The sequence below is a fragment of the Lutjanus erythropterus genome, chromosome 13, assembly GCF_056507025.1.
Source record: "Lutjanus erythropterus isolate fLutEry1 chromosome 13, fLutEry1.hap2, whole genome shotgun sequence".
Classification (NCBI taxonomy): Eukaryota; Metazoa; Chordata; class Actinopteri; order Lutjaniformes; family Lutjanidae; genus Lutjanus; species Lutjanus erythropterus.
In genome coordinates, this window is record NC_139329.1 from 722,361 (window position 1) to 741,370 (window position 19,010).

Below are 19,010 nucleotides of genomic sequence, written 5' to 3' on the forward strand. Positions count from 1 at the left end.
CCAACTGGTGGCAGATCCAACAAATTTAGAAAGTTTTGAATGCTTGAGGATCCACCGCGGTCTGGTTGTGTGTACAAGTCTTTATAGTCATTTTCGAAGGAACGTTGTATCTCTTCTAGATTATGAAACATTTTCTTGGCCCGTTATCATAATATCTTTGTTCAGTAAATTTAGCTGTCATCTCCTCAAAACTGTCAGTTATTTTGTTTAAATTTTAGTCAAGTTTATCTGATCTCATATCTGTGGGTCATTCAGGTTCATATGTTTAATTTCTAGTTTTTTTTAGCTTATCTAATAGATCATTTAATTGTTTCTGCTTTTCCTTTTTCTTAATGGAAGACCACATTTTGAGTTTTGCCCTGATTACTGCTTTGGCTGCATCCCATACAGTACTTGGAGATACTTCATCATTGTCATTGTGTCCTACATAATCCTTGAATTTCTTTTCAATATATTTTGTACACAATGGGTCATTTAAATGAGCTAGTATTAAACCTCCATGTTGTCTTTTTAACTTCGGTATCCAGATGTAGAGATAGATACACACCTGCGTGATCTGAAATGTCTTTGACCATTTCACATTGAATGACTCTGTCTGAGTTCAACATGAAAAAATAATCAACTCTAGCCCTCTGGTGCATAGCGGTCACTGCAGTGGACAGCTACTAAAAAGTAATTTTCTCTTTAATGCATTGGTTTCTATGGTGGAACTGCATATGAGCCTCTAGAGTGCTCTCTGCTGCCATACTCCATTGAGGTCAATTCAGTGGTCAGTCGGTGTAACTGCAAGTAAATTTCCTCTGAATCCAAGATGGCCGACAAACAGCCACCCTTGCCGACCACTGCTGGCATATCCTGTCAATCCTTTTATGCTGGAAGAGCCCCACTGGTAAAAAAAAAAAAATATGATGATATACAGTAACATCTAAGTAAGGATATTATCTGTTTGGAATATGAAATTTTTATGTCCAATATGTAGAAAACTACGATTAACCATGTGTCCACTGAAGTGGACATCATGCATCACCCAGTATATTTTTTAACACAAGTCATATAATTGCTTCACTGTTTCTTGTGACTGTTTTGGTTATAAGTCAGTGTATAATTGTTATATTTATAAGCTATTCATTTAAAATATACATTTTTGTGCAGATTAGCTGTAGTTTGTGTTGCTCTAATAATTATTTTATCATATTTTGTAGAGTTCAAATGCAGCAAAGAATAAGGCAGCCTATAGAATAGTCCAGGAAATTCCGTCCAGCTCCAGTGATGATGAGTTCAGTGATGATGAGTATAGTGACAACAGTGATGATGAGTGGCTGCCAGAGAAGAACAGAGACATAGGAGCTGAGGATGATGAAGATAGAGTCAGGATGCAGAAAGTGAGGATGATGAGGGGCAGGATGCAGAGGAAGTTCAGCGTGATCAGGGTGCTGTGGAAGATGGGCACATGGCACCTGACCATACTCAAGCCCGCAAAAATATCTGGAAAGTCCAAGACAATAACTTTGATGGAGACTTGCCTCCTTTTCTAGGAGAGTGGAAATTGAATGTGGAGGGAAGAGATCCCATAGATTTCTTCAGACATCTGTTTCCAGCAGTGGTACATCCGAGTGTTTAATTTTTTGGATGTGACCATTGTAAATCCCTGGCACTTCTACCTGATGTCTGGTTTGGAAAAGATGAGACTCCTCCTCTTCAAAGCTTCTGTGGCTCGTGCACTGATAAATAGTGGCACCCTCCAGCAAAGCAAAAGAGGAAGACCCAGTGGGACCCCACAACCCGTGAAGCGGAGAGCAGTCACCAAAGTAGCCTGTGAGGTCAGGTTTGGCACAGGATATCACTGGCCCCAACTCACCAAGTTGAAAAATGCAAACAGATGCCATGATGCTGCATGCACACGGAAGACCAAATACATCTGCATGCAATGTTGTGTGCCACTGTGCCCTGGAAGCTTTGCGACCTTTCATACAGCCTATGTGTGATGAACATAGAAGTGTTCAGAGATGCAGAGACTAAAATGTCAGTTCGTGTTTTCTTCCAACATGCTAATATAAGGGCTTGGTAATACTGTCCTGCATCCTTATAGAACTGTGGAGACTCACAATAATGTTTCTCCTGTTGGAGATGGTTCGACACATTCAGGTGTAAGATTCACGGCTATGAGTGTCATTGGTTTTCTTATTTAGGCCTAAACATTGCGCCTATACAGTGTTGAAATTTCCAAAAAATCTTGACCAAGACTTTCATAATTCATGCATCAGAGGGCTAGAATATATACTATGAGGATGGGAGAAAAACGTGAACTGTCTTTCTGTTGAATGAGTTTCCCTCCAAATACCCATGATACCTGCTTCAAGAAGGAGTTTTTTGACAGTGATTGTCTCTGGATTTATTCTCTTTGTTACATTGGTGGATTTAAAGGGGGGTTGTAATTGTATATTCCAGTCCCCAAGGTGTCTTCAATGATTGTATTAAATATTTTCTTAATAAATATTTTATCATTACCTGGAGGTCTATACACATTTAGTAGTGTCACTGGTTTATGATCAATATATCCTTTAATTAAAATATATCGTCCCTCTGTATCTGTTATCTGTTGTTTTGTTAGTTGGAATGTTACTTTATTTGAAATTAATGTTGCAGCCCCTGTTTGTAAGATGAATAATATGTATTCTTAAATCCAAGGAGGTTTAACTTCTCGTGTTCTTATCACAGAGATTAGTCTCTTGCCAGATCCTACAAAAGTATTTGTTGTTTTTCTCTTTTCATTGTAGTTATTGATTTGTTCTTTTTGATGGGATTTTGCAGTCCATTAACATTTAAAGTAATTGCATTGTACTCCTGATTTGACATCCTATCCCTTAAGTCTAATATACACATTATGCTCCTCTCTTGACCCAGTAACATGAACAAAACACATTTGGGCAACACAAAAAACCATCAGAACAAAAGAGACCTCCAACAGTGAAGTACAAAAATAACTTGGGAACAGGGAGGGGAAACCTCCTAGTGAAGGGCCTGTCCAAGCACACACAGACATCCTCATATGAGTGTTATCAGAACATGATTAGTGGTTGTTAGTGCAATAGGCATATTTTAGTAAAACTTAGAGCTAAGAACACTTATTCTTATGATCATATTACAAATACACACAGAAGATAGAACAAAGATAATACTCAAACTATGTTCGGCCAATGAACACCCTTTAAAGCCACCTGTATGTCTATTTTTCGAGATTGACAAGTTCTTTTCTACGTACTGTTTCTTTTACTTCATTTTAATTGTCTTTGATTATTTACTCACAGGTGCACCTCAGGCTGGCAATATCCCCTTCCTCAGCATGTCCTCTGTTGCCTCTTTTGCATTGTTATATGTGAGTCCATCTTCATAAAAGACTCAGAGTCTTGCAGGAGCCAGTGTCTGAAACCTAAGTCCCTTTTCTTTTAACACCTTCCTCAGCGGAGCATATTCCCTTTACTTTTTTTCATGATTTCTACCAGGTAATCATGATTGAAATAAATTCTCTTTCGATGGAGATGTACCTCTTTTTCTCTCCATGTGGTGTTCAGCACCAGTTCCTTGGTTCTGTAGACGAGGAAGCAAGTGATCATGGATCTCAGGGCAGCTTGTGGTAGTGGTTTGGGTGTGAGTGATCTATGACAGCGTTGTTTTTTTAAGATCAGCATCTGGGAGCTGTAACTCAGACTTGATACATTTCTCCAGAAACACACATGCATTGTCCCCCTCCTCCCCTTCAGGGATTCCAAAGATACAGAGTTTGTTCCTGCAGGAACGTGCTTCTAAGTCTCTTAACTTGGACTGGATGCGCTCTTGTTCCTTGTTTGGAGAAACATGTCTTCTGCATTGGTGTTCCACTCTTCAACCTCAGCCACACGTTTCTCTACTTCATCCATCATCCTCATCTCCTTATTTTTCAGTTCTGTCCCAACCTCACTCAGTTTCTGGTTGATTTCTTCTTTAAAGTTCCCAAGCTCTTCCTTCATATTTTGTTTGATTGTCTCGCAGAAAGTGTTTCATTCTTTTTTCATGTCCTTTCAGGTCCTGCCTTTCTTTCAGTATGGATATCCCTAATGCAGACCTGCAGGGCATCCATGGCCGCATGCTCATTAGCTTCACATGTGCCAACAACTTCATCAGCTCCTCCTGTCGCAATTTCCTAAATATCTTTGCTGTTTTGGTTTACTGTGGTCTTAGTCTTCCTTAGTTTATATTTCCCCTTAAGATTTAGAGTGAAATAAGCATGAAGAAATTCTCTAAACTGGGGAAAATGTTGGACCTTTCTGGGAACTCTGAATTATGCTACTGCTCGCCTCGCTGCCATACCCAGAAGCCCTGGTGATCAGTTTTTAAACATAGAAACAACACAATAAAAACATAAAATGTCTCCACACTCATCTGGTTTAATTCAAGTCTCCTAAAGCCCCAACATGTCAATTTAACAAAAAAAAAAAAAAAAAAAGACCAGATGAGCAGTATGGAGGCATTTTATGTTTTTTTGGGGGTTGTTTTTTCATTTGAAAACTGGTCACCATGCACTTCCATAGTTTGGGAGATTCTGAACACTGCAGTGTTTTGTGGACTAACAAAATAAATACAATCTTCAATCGGCAGGAGGAGATAATGATTGAAATTTCATTTTTTTGGGGCGAACTATCCCTTTAAGGTCCGGTATGCCTGGTTCTGGTACTCTCCAGTGATCATATAGGCATATGACGTTTTGGAGTTATTGGTAATCAACCTATTCTGCTGTTTTGATATTCTGCTCCATTTTGATACCTAAATATATACTTTTGCTTCTTAATGGTGGATTGGTGGATTAACAGAATTTCATTTAGCACAGGAGGACGAACTTTCAGAAAGAGCAGCCAGAAAATGCCACTTGAGCAAAGCATGATTTAATTGTCATAGTGATAGATGAATCAAACACACCTTATCTTTGTAGAACCATCGTAAAGTCGGATGGGGAGAACCTCGAACAGTGAACTCTATGCAGGTATCATGGCGGCGTTCTGGCTCCTTCAGCTTCACGATGGAGGGAGGAACTGAAGGGATGACAGAGAGCAGATAGAGAGAACAGATGAGCACTGTTCACTGTGTAATTGAAACAGACAAAGACATAAAAGTATTTTATTACATCACACTGTCACATGTACCTGCACTACAGTGAAGCTCATATTGTGTGTCAGTGCACTTGATGTATTGTTGCAGTACATGAAAAGACAAGACAGGAAGAGAGAAAATACAAAGACATGGAGGGGCGAGACCTCCATTATCATTTTAATATGTTGCTCTCATCACAATCTGTTTCAATCGATTTGGAAGGTGTGAGAGTGTGTGTGTCTGTTCTCCGGCCTTACAAAACTTGACTTACAAAACTGTATCTGAATGCAAACACAATTTGCTGTTAGTGTCAAGAGTGTCATCGTCTTACAGCAGCAGAGAAAGATGAGCATTGTTATTAGCCCTTGAAACACAAATGGTGCTGATGACATTCAGAAGCTCAAGATGTGAAAAAGATTTACAGAGTACATGTCAAATCAGAGATTCAGAGGAGCTGTGGATGAAAACACCACCGATGTTAATAATCACCCAGTAAAGTTAATAAGTGAAGCCATGCTAGCAGCACAATGTTAAACTCATCACAGCTGCTCTGAGACTAATGGATGTATAAATACTAATATATTCACCATATCAATAAAAATATGTTATTGTTGTACTTTCAATTTATAACTGGGGTTATTGCTGGGGTGAAACGAGTGAAAAAGAGTGGAAAAAAAGTTGAATATGATCTATGTAGGAGAATAAACAAACAAGAATTTGTTGATTCTATCCTGTTAACCTTAATTTCACTAAATTTCAACTTTAAATTTTTTTCATCAGTTCCATTCCTAAGTATTGATTATGATTGCTAAAAATTGTGGAGTGGGGTGGTGCAAACTTTTTCAGATTCTGAGAGTGGGGTGGGTTTGGGAACCACTGAGCTAGAAGATGTTTATTGTTTAAATGTTTCCACCATGGAGGGACTTGTTGCAGAGATTAACTGCCATTTACAGTAGGCAAAAGTGTTGTGTGTCTCCTCCCCCCATCACACAGCAAAGCAGTCCATTGATGTAATGCTAGGAGGGAAAACAGTCCGCTGACACTTGTTGGACTGAGAGCCCCCACTGAACTCAGCCAGACCAGGACCAAAACAGCCTAAAACAACCTCTGAAGACCAATGGAAACCAGTTTGATGACAGGGAATAGACTACAGCACTAAAGTGGTTCTCTTGCTGGGTTTGGCTTACTGGGGCTGAGTCACTAAGCTAACCACAATTTGTGATTTGCTAGCTTACTTTAGCAACAAGGAAAGCCATCCGTGTATAAAGGAACTCCATAAACAACCCTGGTACTTCAATACCTGTTGGTCTCAGAAGTTGTGTTCATCTCGTGACTGGTTGTGATCCAGTTTTACCCAAATCGGTGAATAAACTTATGAAGTTGTGTTTTTGTACAGTGATGACCCCAGAAACACTGCAGTTGACTCAGGTGCTCCCATGCTCCACTGGATTAAAAGCAAACAAAACATTTTGTTGGATCCAAATTTAGTGAAGCCCCAGTGGAGGAGCTGGGGAGGGGAACTGAGGAGCTGTCCATGGAAACTGTTTATTATAAAGCAGCACAGTTATGCTTTTTGGTTTGCTGGTGTAATCCTACATTTGATGCTAAATGGAAAGACATAGAACAAATGAATATACCTCTTCAATCTATACTGGGGGGGAAAAATCCCTTCAAATGAAATACCTAGACAAATGATCTAAATGGACTGCAGTTCCCTTAAACATTTGTCATAAGAAGACCTGAATTTTGAGAGGAATGCACAAATATTATGTTGGGTGGCGTATGACACAGAATTCACACCGGCTAAATTTGACAACATATTTAAACGCACGACAAATGCAGGCATGACTTCATACTGTATGATATCCTCCAATAGAGGCTTACATACCTTTCAACAACTTTCAAAAACATAATTTAGAGAAAGATTATTTCTTCAGATATCTTCAACTAAGACATCATTTTGAAACAAATTTTTAAACAAATATTAAAACTATTAGAGAGAAAGGAATGAGTTTGATAAAGACATTTACTGATGCATACAAAGGTAACTCTAACAGGAAATTGATCTCAAAGATTTATTCATCTTTACAAATGGAAAGGGTTTTTTCCACTCTGTATGTTAAATCAAGGTGGGAGAAAGAAGCTAACATAACACTGACTGAAGATGACTGGTTAAATATTGGTAGGACAATGTCTACAACTTCAAGTTCAGATTTATGGAGGGAATACACCTGGAAAAACCTTTAAAGTTTTTTGTAACTCCAAAGATTAAAAAATCACAAAGTAATAATCCTGAACAAGGTCAGTGCTGAAGAATGTGTGGTAATATGTCTGCTGGTCATTTCCACAATTTTCGGAAGCGTCCTAATATTTCTTCCTATTGGACAGGTGGTGACAGAGATCAGATCTATAATCAGTGTTCAATGTCATACATTTGGGAAATGTATCAACTGGGCTGAAAAAACAGCACAAATACTTGTTACAAATACAGGTATTAAAAAAGCAATAACTAGAAAATGGCTGAGTATTCATATAGAGGCAGTGAGGATGTGGTACAGCAGCATCATTCTTGTTCTATGGCTGTGACGTCCCTTTGTGCTCAAAATACTACGAGCAGCAAAGACAAGGGCAAAGACAACAGCAAAGAGAAGGACAAAAGATACACCTGTGATTGATACTTTCCAAACAGACACGTAACACAAGAAAACACCAGCATGATGTTCCCTTCACAACAGGGACAATGATACAACAACATGTCAAACACACATCAACAGCTGTGTGTTAGCTTAAAATGACAGACATTTTGTGGATCAAATGAAATCTGTAACCTACTTAAACCAAAGCTGACAGCAGCACACAAATTCATGCTGTCATTAACAGGCTGCAGACAATATACAACAGAAAGGAAACAGACACAGACAGTTATTCAGAGAAAGACCAAAAACTTGCAGCACAATACACCACACTACAGTACACAGAGCGATGGGAAAAAAACAGGCACCCCCACAAACTGTGGATTGTCATCGTTTCTTTGGAGGTTCCAGTTTATTTGTTCCACACTGAATCAGGCTGGGCTCCAGAAGAGGCTTTAACTATCATTGTCATTACTCAATAATCTGCAGATATTTGATAATGAATTGTTTGGTTTGTAAAATGTCAGATAAATGTTTTCCAAAGCCCATGCTAACATATTCTAATAGTATGTTTTGTCCAAGCATCAGTCACAAATCCAAAGATATTTGGTTAAATATCACAATCAATACGATTTTATTTATTGAGATGCTGGAACTGATGAATACAATCTGGCTAAAAGAACTTATCTCCAAATTTTAACTTCTAAACAGACTTTTGCTTAGACTTCAGAGATTCGAAAGACTGACAGCATGGTTTCATCATGTTTGAGAATGAGCTTGTTAATGAACAGGTTCTCCTCTGGTTTAGCACATTGTACTAAAACACTATCAGACTCACTGTGAACAGTAAAAACAGCATCTACATAGTGTCAGCGGAACCAAACGTGTCATGTTTTGCATTCCACACATCACTCTCCTTGTCAAAACCTGGTGCCTACATTACCCACAATCCAACTCAACTACCAACAGTCTGGCTTTGAGATTCAGCTGTGTTGTGCTAGTAGCGGCTAATTTAGCCTAAAGCCTCTACCTGCAGCAGAGATGCGGCGCCTGCTGCAGAGACGGTAAGCTCACTTCTTACTCCACACCCACATTTTCAAACCTGTAGTCTTAAGGCCCAGCAGACGCTGACTCAGGTGACATCCTTGAGGACATTTATGAGTTCACACAGCTCCCTACATACTCTCACTCTGTTTGTGTGCTCGCGTGAAAGGTCCACCACACTGAGTGTCATTCCAAACCAGGCAGTCTGAAGGGCAAGTGGGATGTCAAGTCCTCCAACAGTGAGTCTGCATCCATACAGGCTCACAAACCAACACTCCTCTCAGGTGCAGCACCTCCAGAATGGAGGAAAGTCCATGAAAGTTAGTTCCATCTGAGATATGTTACTGTTGCGCTAAATTATTTCACCTCAGAAAGACATTTGATGGACATTTTTCGTGCTCACATGATGGACTGATGTGATGAAAAAATGTTTAACAAAACAGAGATGTGGCCAAAGAAGCATGGGAGCATGATTTTGCTTATTTAATGAATCATTTTCCCTTTCACAAGATAACTTTATATGGATGTAATGAGTGTGTCATGTCATTGCCACTTACATCTAAATGCTGCTTATAAGATTATCATTTAATATTTATTCAATTACAATATCCATCATGATGAATGTTACTATTTCCACCAATGAAAGGTAAGGCTGTCCCAAAGCTTGCCACTGTGTTTACACTATCCCCTGTATTTAAGTGACCCTCCACAGCAAATGTGAATCCAGGGGCCACTTTGAGTTTAAGCCACACTCTGAGGTGGAAAAGTAGCACACTCCCCTTTTAAGAGCAGTGCATTTTCATGAAGGAAGCGTTTAAGCCAAGTCCATTTCACTGTAGGCCTTTTTGCTCCATGCTTATGGTTGTACTTTGTATCACTGCCACAAATAACTAAGTACATAAATAATTGAAAGCAATTTAGCAATTCTCCAAGAGAGAATTAAGACTAAAAATCATAGATTACCAATTAAGAGCTAATTAATTTTTAATCAGAGATTTTCCCAACTGGTTCAAAGCTACATGAGGGAAGACAGAGAAGTGCTTCAGGTATGCTTAAAACATCTTGAAGCAGCACAGATTTGGGTCTTTTCCTGATTTAGAAATTTTTGCATGAAGCAAACCAGTCAATTCATTGGTAAATGCAGTTCTAACAGATTCTGATCAGTAGCATATAAACAGCTCTCCTTTCTATATTGACTGGACTAGCCACTCTGTTTGCCTGGACGTTGCTGTCTTTATTTCTGTTGTTTATTCCACACAGCATTGGATTTTCCTTTTACTTAAGAGGGCCAGTTCACCCAAATATGAAGATTCAGTCATTATTTACCCTCATGCTGATTGAAGGTCAGATTTAGTTTTTTAGTCCACAAAACACTGCTGGAGTTTCACAGGAAAACAGTGTTGCAGAATCTCCTAAACAATGGAAATGAATGGTGACCAGTTTTCAAATGTAAAGAAAAAACAGAATAAAAACTACTGCTCGTCTGGTGTAATCCAAGTCTCCTAAAGTGCCAACATGCCAAGTTGACTTAAAATACGTCATTCACAGCATGTTTTTATCCTGAATCTTCACTGTAGATCCTTAGTTTGGAGCCACGTTAACATACATATGCACACTGTCTGAACTGGGCGTGTGTGTGTTGTGATGGAGTGCAAACAGCATGCTTCCTTTCAGTGTATGGATCATTGCACAATCATTTAGTCATTATTATGATTCACTGACCAACTATGTAACTCAAGGTAAAGGAACAGTTCAACATTTTGGAAATACACTTCTTTGGTTTCTTACCAAGAGTCAGATGTTCAGAGTGATAGAGATATTAAGCTACTGCCTGCAGCTGATTAGCAGAGACTGATACAGTATGTATCAAATGTACACTCAAATTTAAATTTAATTGAAATATAAGTCATTATTTTAATACAAAAATACTGCAACAAACTGCCTCAATATGGGCTGACCTTAATCTCCCTACATAGAGAAGATGAGCTATGCTAATTTCACACATCAGATATTTGATATGGTCAAACAGGTAATCTTGGAGGTGGAAGGCTGTAAATTAAGGGGTGCATACTTGGTGGTTTCAGCCTGTGGTCACCAGAAAAATGCTCCCATAGGTCTTTTGTGCAAGCTGTTTATTTACACTTATTGTTAGGAGGTGACTTCTTGTGGCCTTAGTAATTATGACAAGAGAAGTATAAAGAGCAAGAGAGCCCATTTAAGGAGGGAAGGGTCAAACCCAGGACGACTGGGTGTACTGTGTACTGTGTTTATTAGGTTTCGTAAGTGACGTCTCTTATTAACGAGTTAAAATCAAGAATCACCTCAGCAAATTACCTCAGGGGGCTTTCAGTCAGTGAGGCAGATTAAACAAACAAGATCTAATGTGTTAATTATCAAGCTTTTAACATGCTGGAAGGCAGATTTTGTTACCTTTGAGCAGAAACCTGATTAGAGTCTTTACGTGCCAGGAAATCAGAAAAAAGCTTATTCAGATTTCTGAGAGCAGGATATGATGTTTACTGAGAACCTCAGGAGACATAATTAAAAAAAACTCCAGCAGCCGATCATAAATGAGAAACCCTGGACAGATCAGACTCAGGCCCTTTTTAAAGAACAGGATTTAATGGGATAGTAACATGTCTGCTTCACGTCTGTAATCTTACATTCATTTCATGTGCTGAGGCATCTGTTCACTTATCAATCCGGACCTACAACGTTTTTCTTATATGACTGATAAATACTGTAGAATGGCCCTGAAGAAACACAACTGCTGCTCCTTGATATTAAAATAAAGGTAAACAGTTGGAACACTGGCATACATGCTGTATTTATGCTTTATGTTTCACTTTTCATCCAGACTGGCTGCATATCTGTAGCATATTTTTGTAGTTCTCTTGAAGGCAATGCTATTTATGTCTGTTAGCTTAATATATTGCTAACAAATCACTACCATACCAGCAACAAACAACAAAAATACCCATAGTGCCCCTCACAAATCAATAAATAATCAAACTGTGTCCAGATGCACAAAGAGATGCATGCATGTAATACAGTGACTATGTGAGTCATGTGTCCTGCTGATACTGCTGTTAAAACCACCCAAGCTTCAAACACCCGTCAGTGCTCTGTGAGGGGAAAGATCAATAATCAAATGTAGAGAGCTTACCAATGCAGTTGAAGGCTGTGAGCACAATTTTGGTTTAAATTACAAACCCACACAATCAGTTACCAGCACAGAGCAACTTAAAATAGTCTCCTCAGTGGCCCAGTGTTTTTAAATTCAGCCTCTGGGGGGAGTGAGATATATGCATGGAGCATAGATGGAGCTCGCACTGAAAATAGATTGTGCATCCATGAGTGTGTTACATTATTGTACAGGTTTGCAATGGTGTATCACAGGAATGCTTCTTCTAAGACATTTTCATCTGTCCATATTGGACACATCTCTAAACCAAGTACATCAATATACCACTAAACATGTTCTCTTCTCATAAACACTGAACTTTTATATCAGCCTGTATATATTATGATATATGCCTGAATATATTGTGTTGGAGTCATTTCAGTGTGCTTAGGCCATATGTTACTTAATAATCAGATGTATCATCACACAAATCATCATATTAATAATAATAATAATTCATCTCTTAACATTCCAGCTCTGCTGCTGTATGTTTGTGTTGTTTTTGCTGAGTATGGAAGTAAATGTGGATTAATCCTCTACTGAAAACAGTCCCCAACAAATGATGTTTGAACTAAAAATGCAGTAAGCAGTCATTTAATTTTAATAATTGGGCCTGTTTAAAAAATGAAACTATATAATTATGAGATCTTTTAAAAGACTGACGCCATGTGAACCTATGGCCTGAGCCTCAGACAGAGTAGGATGTAGCACGTCAGTTTTGGTCTTTTCATGGGATTATCAGGATTGCAATCAGCATGTTTGATTTCAAGAGGTTACGTTGACAGAAAGGTAATGGCAGGGTGTCAAGCTACTGAATTTTACCTAAGGTTAAGTCTGTTGGATTCTGAACTGAAAAATATCACAACTGCTGCCAGAAAAGACCTACTCTGACCTTTGAACTAACTGATAGTAATATCATTGTCAGTCAGTTGAAATAAATACAATATTTAGAATCTTAGAATAGTTCAAATAAAACAATAATGTGCTTTAAAAGTTGAATGAATTAGCAGGTTATTATTTGCTTTAATCATAATAAAGCAAGTAATGTTTTTTGGGATTGTTGTGTTGTCTGATTTCACAGCAGTTTTTCTAAGAAATTGATGCATGTTGCAATTTTTTTAGGCTTTGTTTGCAATGAAAATTGCATGACCAAGTGAAAATTGCAAAAGAAATGTGCATTTTTTATATATATTTCATTACAATCAAAGGCAGCTGGAGGGAGAACAAAGCCACAGTCTGTTCTCAGTGTTCAAAGTAGTCTTACCAAAAAGGCTCAGAATTAAAATTAAAATCTGATTTATTTGTAGATGAAGTGCACACAGTGTTAATAAATGTCAATAACAATGACAAACCTTCTGTTCTTTCCAGTACCTGTGACAAAATAAGTATATAACTGTGAATAGTAAAACAAAACACTGACGGGTTCATTGAGACGCAGGCCTCGCAGAATTCATGGGAATTTGTTGAATTTGTGTGAATTGTTGCAATCACAACATTGCAACTTCCTGGAGGGACTGATTAATGAGACTGAACTGTGCATTCAACAGCTGCAGCATACACTGTCATGACTACAGGTCTGATTCTGCTGTGGCCTTTTTAAATGTCATGTTATGGATTCATTTATGAGGCCTTTGTATATGATAGCACATTCATGTAAACTGCTCCTTTTGTAGACCACATGGTAGTCAGGTAAGCTGACACACACACACACACACACACACACACACACACACACGCACGCACGCACGCACACGCAGTAGGTTAGATATGTATGGGCTGTTATGATGATTGATGGGTCTGTTTTGCTCTATGGTACAATCACAGTGCAATGTAAATGTAAATTAAATTCAAAATGTAATAGGAGACCAATAGAAGACCACTATGTGTATGTATGTGTTAACTCTGTGTGTGTTTGTGTGTACTCACAGTGAACAGTTAGCTGGACAGAGGCGTTGGTCATGCCCACAATGTTGGTGGCAGTGCAGGTTAGCAGGAAGTTGTTGTCATCTCTGCTCACGTTGACCAGCGTGAAGTTGATGGAATGAATGGTGTTGTTCTCGTAGACATGGGCCTGCAACAAGAGCAGTATCAAACGCCAGAACGGGTGTGAGCAAATTATGGCTTAACAGTGTAGTATGGGTGCAGACAAGTTCACTGAGGAAGACCATACTACTGTCAGCTTTGTGCTGCTTTTATGCAATGTTGATGGAATGGGAAGAATATGAAACTCTGATATTAGTCTAACTTGTAGGAGTGTTTACACACGGTTGTCCCCACAATGGAATAATAATGTGGCAAATTTCCCTGTTAGGCCTTCTGGAGGCTATATGACTGAAGGTACAGAGGTCATACTGTACCTGTCAGCATGATACATCTATTTAAATACTGACAGTATCTAAAGGCCCAAATGCACTGAAAGCATCTGACCCATGCATTTTGAAGAACACCTACTGTTTAAAATGACTCTGACCTTGTTTCGATTTTGGAGCATCAGTAAAGGACCAAAGTTCTTTTCTGCAGCTGCAGTATGTGTTTGGAGAGAGCTAAAAGGAATAAAAAATGGATGGACACCAGAAGTGGGTGCTGGTGGGACTGCAGCACCATCTAAAACCAGGCATTATAAAAACAATCAACTGATTTTAAAAAAAAAGTGTGACATGGACTCACAGCAGAAAGAGAGAGGGGGAGGAAGAGAAGAGGGAGGGAGGCAGAATGTGTGTCTGAATTTGGACAGATGTGTCGACGTGAACTTTCCTTCATCATCCAGCTGTTACTGTGCAGTGCTGTGGTTTATCAGTGAAGTGTAAATTACACTGCAGACTGGGGTCTCTGTTAACAGTTTGTTAACAACTGTTCTGAGTAATACACATTTGGCTTACAATATTATATGTATCTCCCTCTTCATCTCCTTAGTGTATGTTGGTGCTGAGTTTGCTGTCTGCTGTGTAAAACTTTTAGAAATTGTTGTTAATAACTTCTTGGCAATGGCAATCCTAGCCATTCAAGTAATTACAAAAGACATGACTATTGTGCACCATTTGACATGACATTACTGACCTGAACAAAGTTAAGGATCAAATTAACAGATACATTATAAATAGTGACCTGCAGTGGACAATAGGAGCATCAACTGATGTGTGTCAAATTAGGGCACATCAATTATTGCCATCTTTGCATTAAATTGGGCCATAAATCTGAAACTTTTCATATATATAAATATATAGCAGCAATACAGAATTATAGAATGCTCAAATGTTGGTAATTTACAAGCACCTAATAAGGCTAGCAAGTGCACACAACATGTAAAATGAATAAGCTACATATCAAGGCTGAGCAGTTCTACGTAACTAGACAGATTTTCATTCACTTTAAGTGTGTGGAAGATTCTACAATGCTGTCTTCCTGTGAAACCTGTGAAACTGTTGTGGATTAAAAAAGTGAACTCGATCTTCAATCAGCATGAGGGTGAGTAGATAGTGGTTGAATTTTTGGGTGAACTATCCCTTTCAGAATGTTGAGCCAGTTCCAATTCCCTTTTTTTTTTAGAGAAAGCCATAGAAGAAAAAACTGCCATTTTGTCCTCATGAGCTCATCTACTCAGTTTCAGCTAATTAATAAGCATTAATGATCGAAGCCAACAGACACACATCAGATCTTTGTGGGGTACCTGCCAGCAGTGTGCTGATATCATATGTAAAATGCAAACACTCACAAGTCTAGCTGTTGTGCATTTCCCTCCATGTGTGTGTCCTCCTTACCTCTTGTGCAGTGATGGAGTGCAAGCCGTTGACAGGCCAGTCAACCTCAGGTAATGGGGATCCGGAGCCATTACAGATCGCTGTCACTCGATCCCCCTCGATGACTGTGAGGTTGCTGTGGCTGACACTGATATCCGGCAGGTCTGAGAGAGGAAAAAGTAAAAATTTTGCCATTCAAAAGTTTGGTATGAACCACAAAAGCTTGAGTTGGTTCAGTCAGGTGGCTGAGAGGACTATTCTTTACTGTTGAATGGCTTTTAGGTTGAAGAAATTCCTCTTCACAAAATGTTATTCTATGAAGGGTCTTCAAATTCAATGAGAACATCAGAGGGAGCTAACATGTTCCAGTTAATAGCAACACATTCTGGTTGATCAATCAAGCAGAATTAAATTAGAAATCTGATTTTAACAAGCAATTATGGTCCACATCTGACATGACATAGATATCGCATGACCACTTGTCTTTCAATGCAGAATGTCTGATGATCTCAAACTTTTTACTGAATTGAATTACTGAATATTTTAACTTTTATAGAATTATTTGATAATATATTGTCATGTTTGAAGATCTGAAGACTGGTTTAATATATTATCTCTAAGTATAAGGCTGGAGATTTTTTATATCCTCTTACTGTCAACAAATCCCATGAAAAGACTGTTTAGCCAAATTAACACTGAATGTTGTACAGCTGCTTTAGGAAATTACTGATACATTTTCAAAGATTTACATCTTCAGTAAGAACTAATGGATTTCGGAGACAGCAAAACAAAAAAGGGAAGTTAGAAAGTATTGAGACGCAAACTAAGGCCACATTCAGACACAGTCAGGTGTTGCGGCAATTAGCTGCAGGGTTGTGCAGCTGTGCAGCAGTGTTTATTTGCAGCCCACACTCATCACACCTTGTGACATACCAATGTTCTGTCTCCAGACCTTAGTGTCTCAGGTGTACAAAGTCCCCTTTAATTGCTGTATCAGACACTGCCAGATAGCCTCTTTTAATACGTGGTTAACATTGGGAAACAGTTGCAGTTTGGGTCAGTTTAGGATAAGACCATGTTTTGGATTGTAGGTAGGTTACATTACATACGTCACATGGCATTACCGAAGCTACTTGCAAGACGAAAGTCACATGGTGCAATTCACATAAAGCAAGCAATGTTAGCAATTTTAAAACTTAATGTTTTTGTTTCACATTAACTCCGGTCTCCTGGATGAAAGTCCTGTGTTTGTTTTAGCCATCTATCCACTCAGCTCCTCCATATGCAGACTGTCACACTCTTTATACTACATGGACAACCCGGTGGCTCTGATACAGCTGCAGATTAGTTTATAACAAAGTTACTTGAAAGCCCAGTGTATCTCTTTCAGCCTCTCATGAGTAGAGTGTGTATCTGTATGAGTCACTGAGGGGCGGTGACAATATGTCTCTATCTGATGAGTTGGGAATAAGAATGGGCAGGTATTTGTGCTTAGAACATCTCACTGCAACACATTGCTGTGAACCGGGAATTTATTTCTCTCTTTCAATGCCCTTCTTTTGATCAGGGCTCCCTCGCCCCATTAGTTTCTACCTTGCATGACCACAGTCGCCCTCTCACTCTCAAACAAGTGGACACAAACAAAAGGAAGCTTCTGTGTTGCCATTTTGCAGCATAGTGCCCAGTTTCACAGATAATTCAGACCGACTGTGGACCAGGCTGGTTGCTGCCTTTCGTTTGTTTTTTCTTTCTTCTAAGTTATTGAAAATAATCTATTATCATTATCTACTCACGCTCATGCAAGTTGATGGTCGGGTTTAGTTTTTTAGTCCAAAAAACACTGCAAGAGTTTCACATGACTAAAAACTAAACCTGATCATCAGTTGGCATGAGAGTGAGTAGATAATGACTGAATTTTCATTTTTGGGTGAACAATCCCTTTACAAAATTAATCTCAGAAGACAGAATTCGTAATCATTAAAGTCAAAGTGTGTACATCATATTTGTGTGCTAATTTGCACTGCAAACTTACCACAATTGCTAATGTTCATGTCCTGCAGCAGGATCCTCTTGTCATCATCAGCACAGATCAACTGTTGGCTGCTTAGGCCTGCCTCTCCTCTCTGTTGCCACAGCTGCAGCCAGCGGATCTCACAGCCGCAGGAGAACAGCACTTCCTCTAAGTGACTGGACAGAAGGAGGGAAGGAAGGAAAGAGCATTGACAGGATTAGCATCAACCCTCAGTGACATTCAACTTCAAACTGTATGCAAAGAAAGAAAATCATGGCTGTCATGTCAAAACTCCTGAAGAAGGCTCAACAGAGCTTCAATGAAATCCTTGTTAGGTTTAATAACATGGGGCACCTTCAGCAGGCCCAGAAGGATCACACACCAAGGTCTGCAGCAGGTGCAGTGTTTCCCAGTGGGTCTGATTTGGACCTTGCCCATTGTAGCCCAAAATACACACTGCCCAGTTGGGCAGGTTGAGAGAATGACAGAAAGTGGATACACACACATAAAGGACAACACTTCATCACACACACCAAACAATCCTGGAATCCACGGAAGATGACAGAGCGTTTTTTATTCATTCTGGTGGGATGAGGCAGCTTGTAACCATTCTAAAATATAAAATTTCCATACACCATATTATGTTACTCAAATGTACAAGAGTTCCATTTTTTACAAACTACGTTTTAAACTCTGAACACACCAAAAAAGACATCAGCACAATCAAAATGATTTCATGTTTCAGTAATATTAGCTTAGGTAACCAAAGCCGCCAGTTGTAAACACACTGTTTGTACTCCTATACTCGCCGCCTACTTCCACTTTATATTTTAGAAGCACTTTGCTCTGCTGTTTCTACTGAACATGTAAAAACTAATTGAACCAAGCAACACATACCAAATGATCACTGTCTTACAAAACAAGCCAACAGAGGGCTTTCAACATCATCCCTGCATGTCCAACACAACTATTACAGGCACTGTAAAACTATTATTATAGGGCTGATGGGATCATTTAGGAGATGCAAGTATTTACCTCATGTAAATGGACTATTTAAATATCATTATCATAAATTATCACACTGCTGTTTCACAGAAAAACAGAATCTCACAAACAATGGAAGTGAATGGTGACCAGTTTTTGAACATAAACAAACAGAATAAAAAACCTAAAATGCCTCCATACTGCTCAACTATTGTAATTTAAGTCTACCAAATTCCCAACATATTGGTACCTGGTTATCCAAGTCATTTGTATACACATTTAAAACCACACAA

General features: G+C 38.8%; 1 protein-coding gene across 1 annotated transcript in view; it reads right to left on the minus strand.

Annotated features, from left to right (window-relative positions):
• LOC146315960 (NT-3 growth factor receptor-like) overlaps positions 1-19,010 on the minus strand; it is a 262,392-nt gene that overhangs the window by 126,590 nt on the left and 116,792 nt on the right. Inside the window, exons 5-8 of the mRNA XM_084734986.1 lie at positions 17,755-17,909; positions 15,744-15,886; positions 13,912-14,056; positions 4,954-5,066 (exon numbers count right to left, since the gene is read on the minus strand). Of these exons, the coding sequence (XP_084591112.1) occupies positions 4,954-5,066; positions 13,912-14,056; positions 15,744-15,886; positions 17,755-17,909 (556 nt within the window). The remainder of the gene's footprint in view (positions 1-4,953; positions 5,067-13,911; positions 14,057-15,743; positions 15,887-17,754; positions 17,910-19,010) is intronic.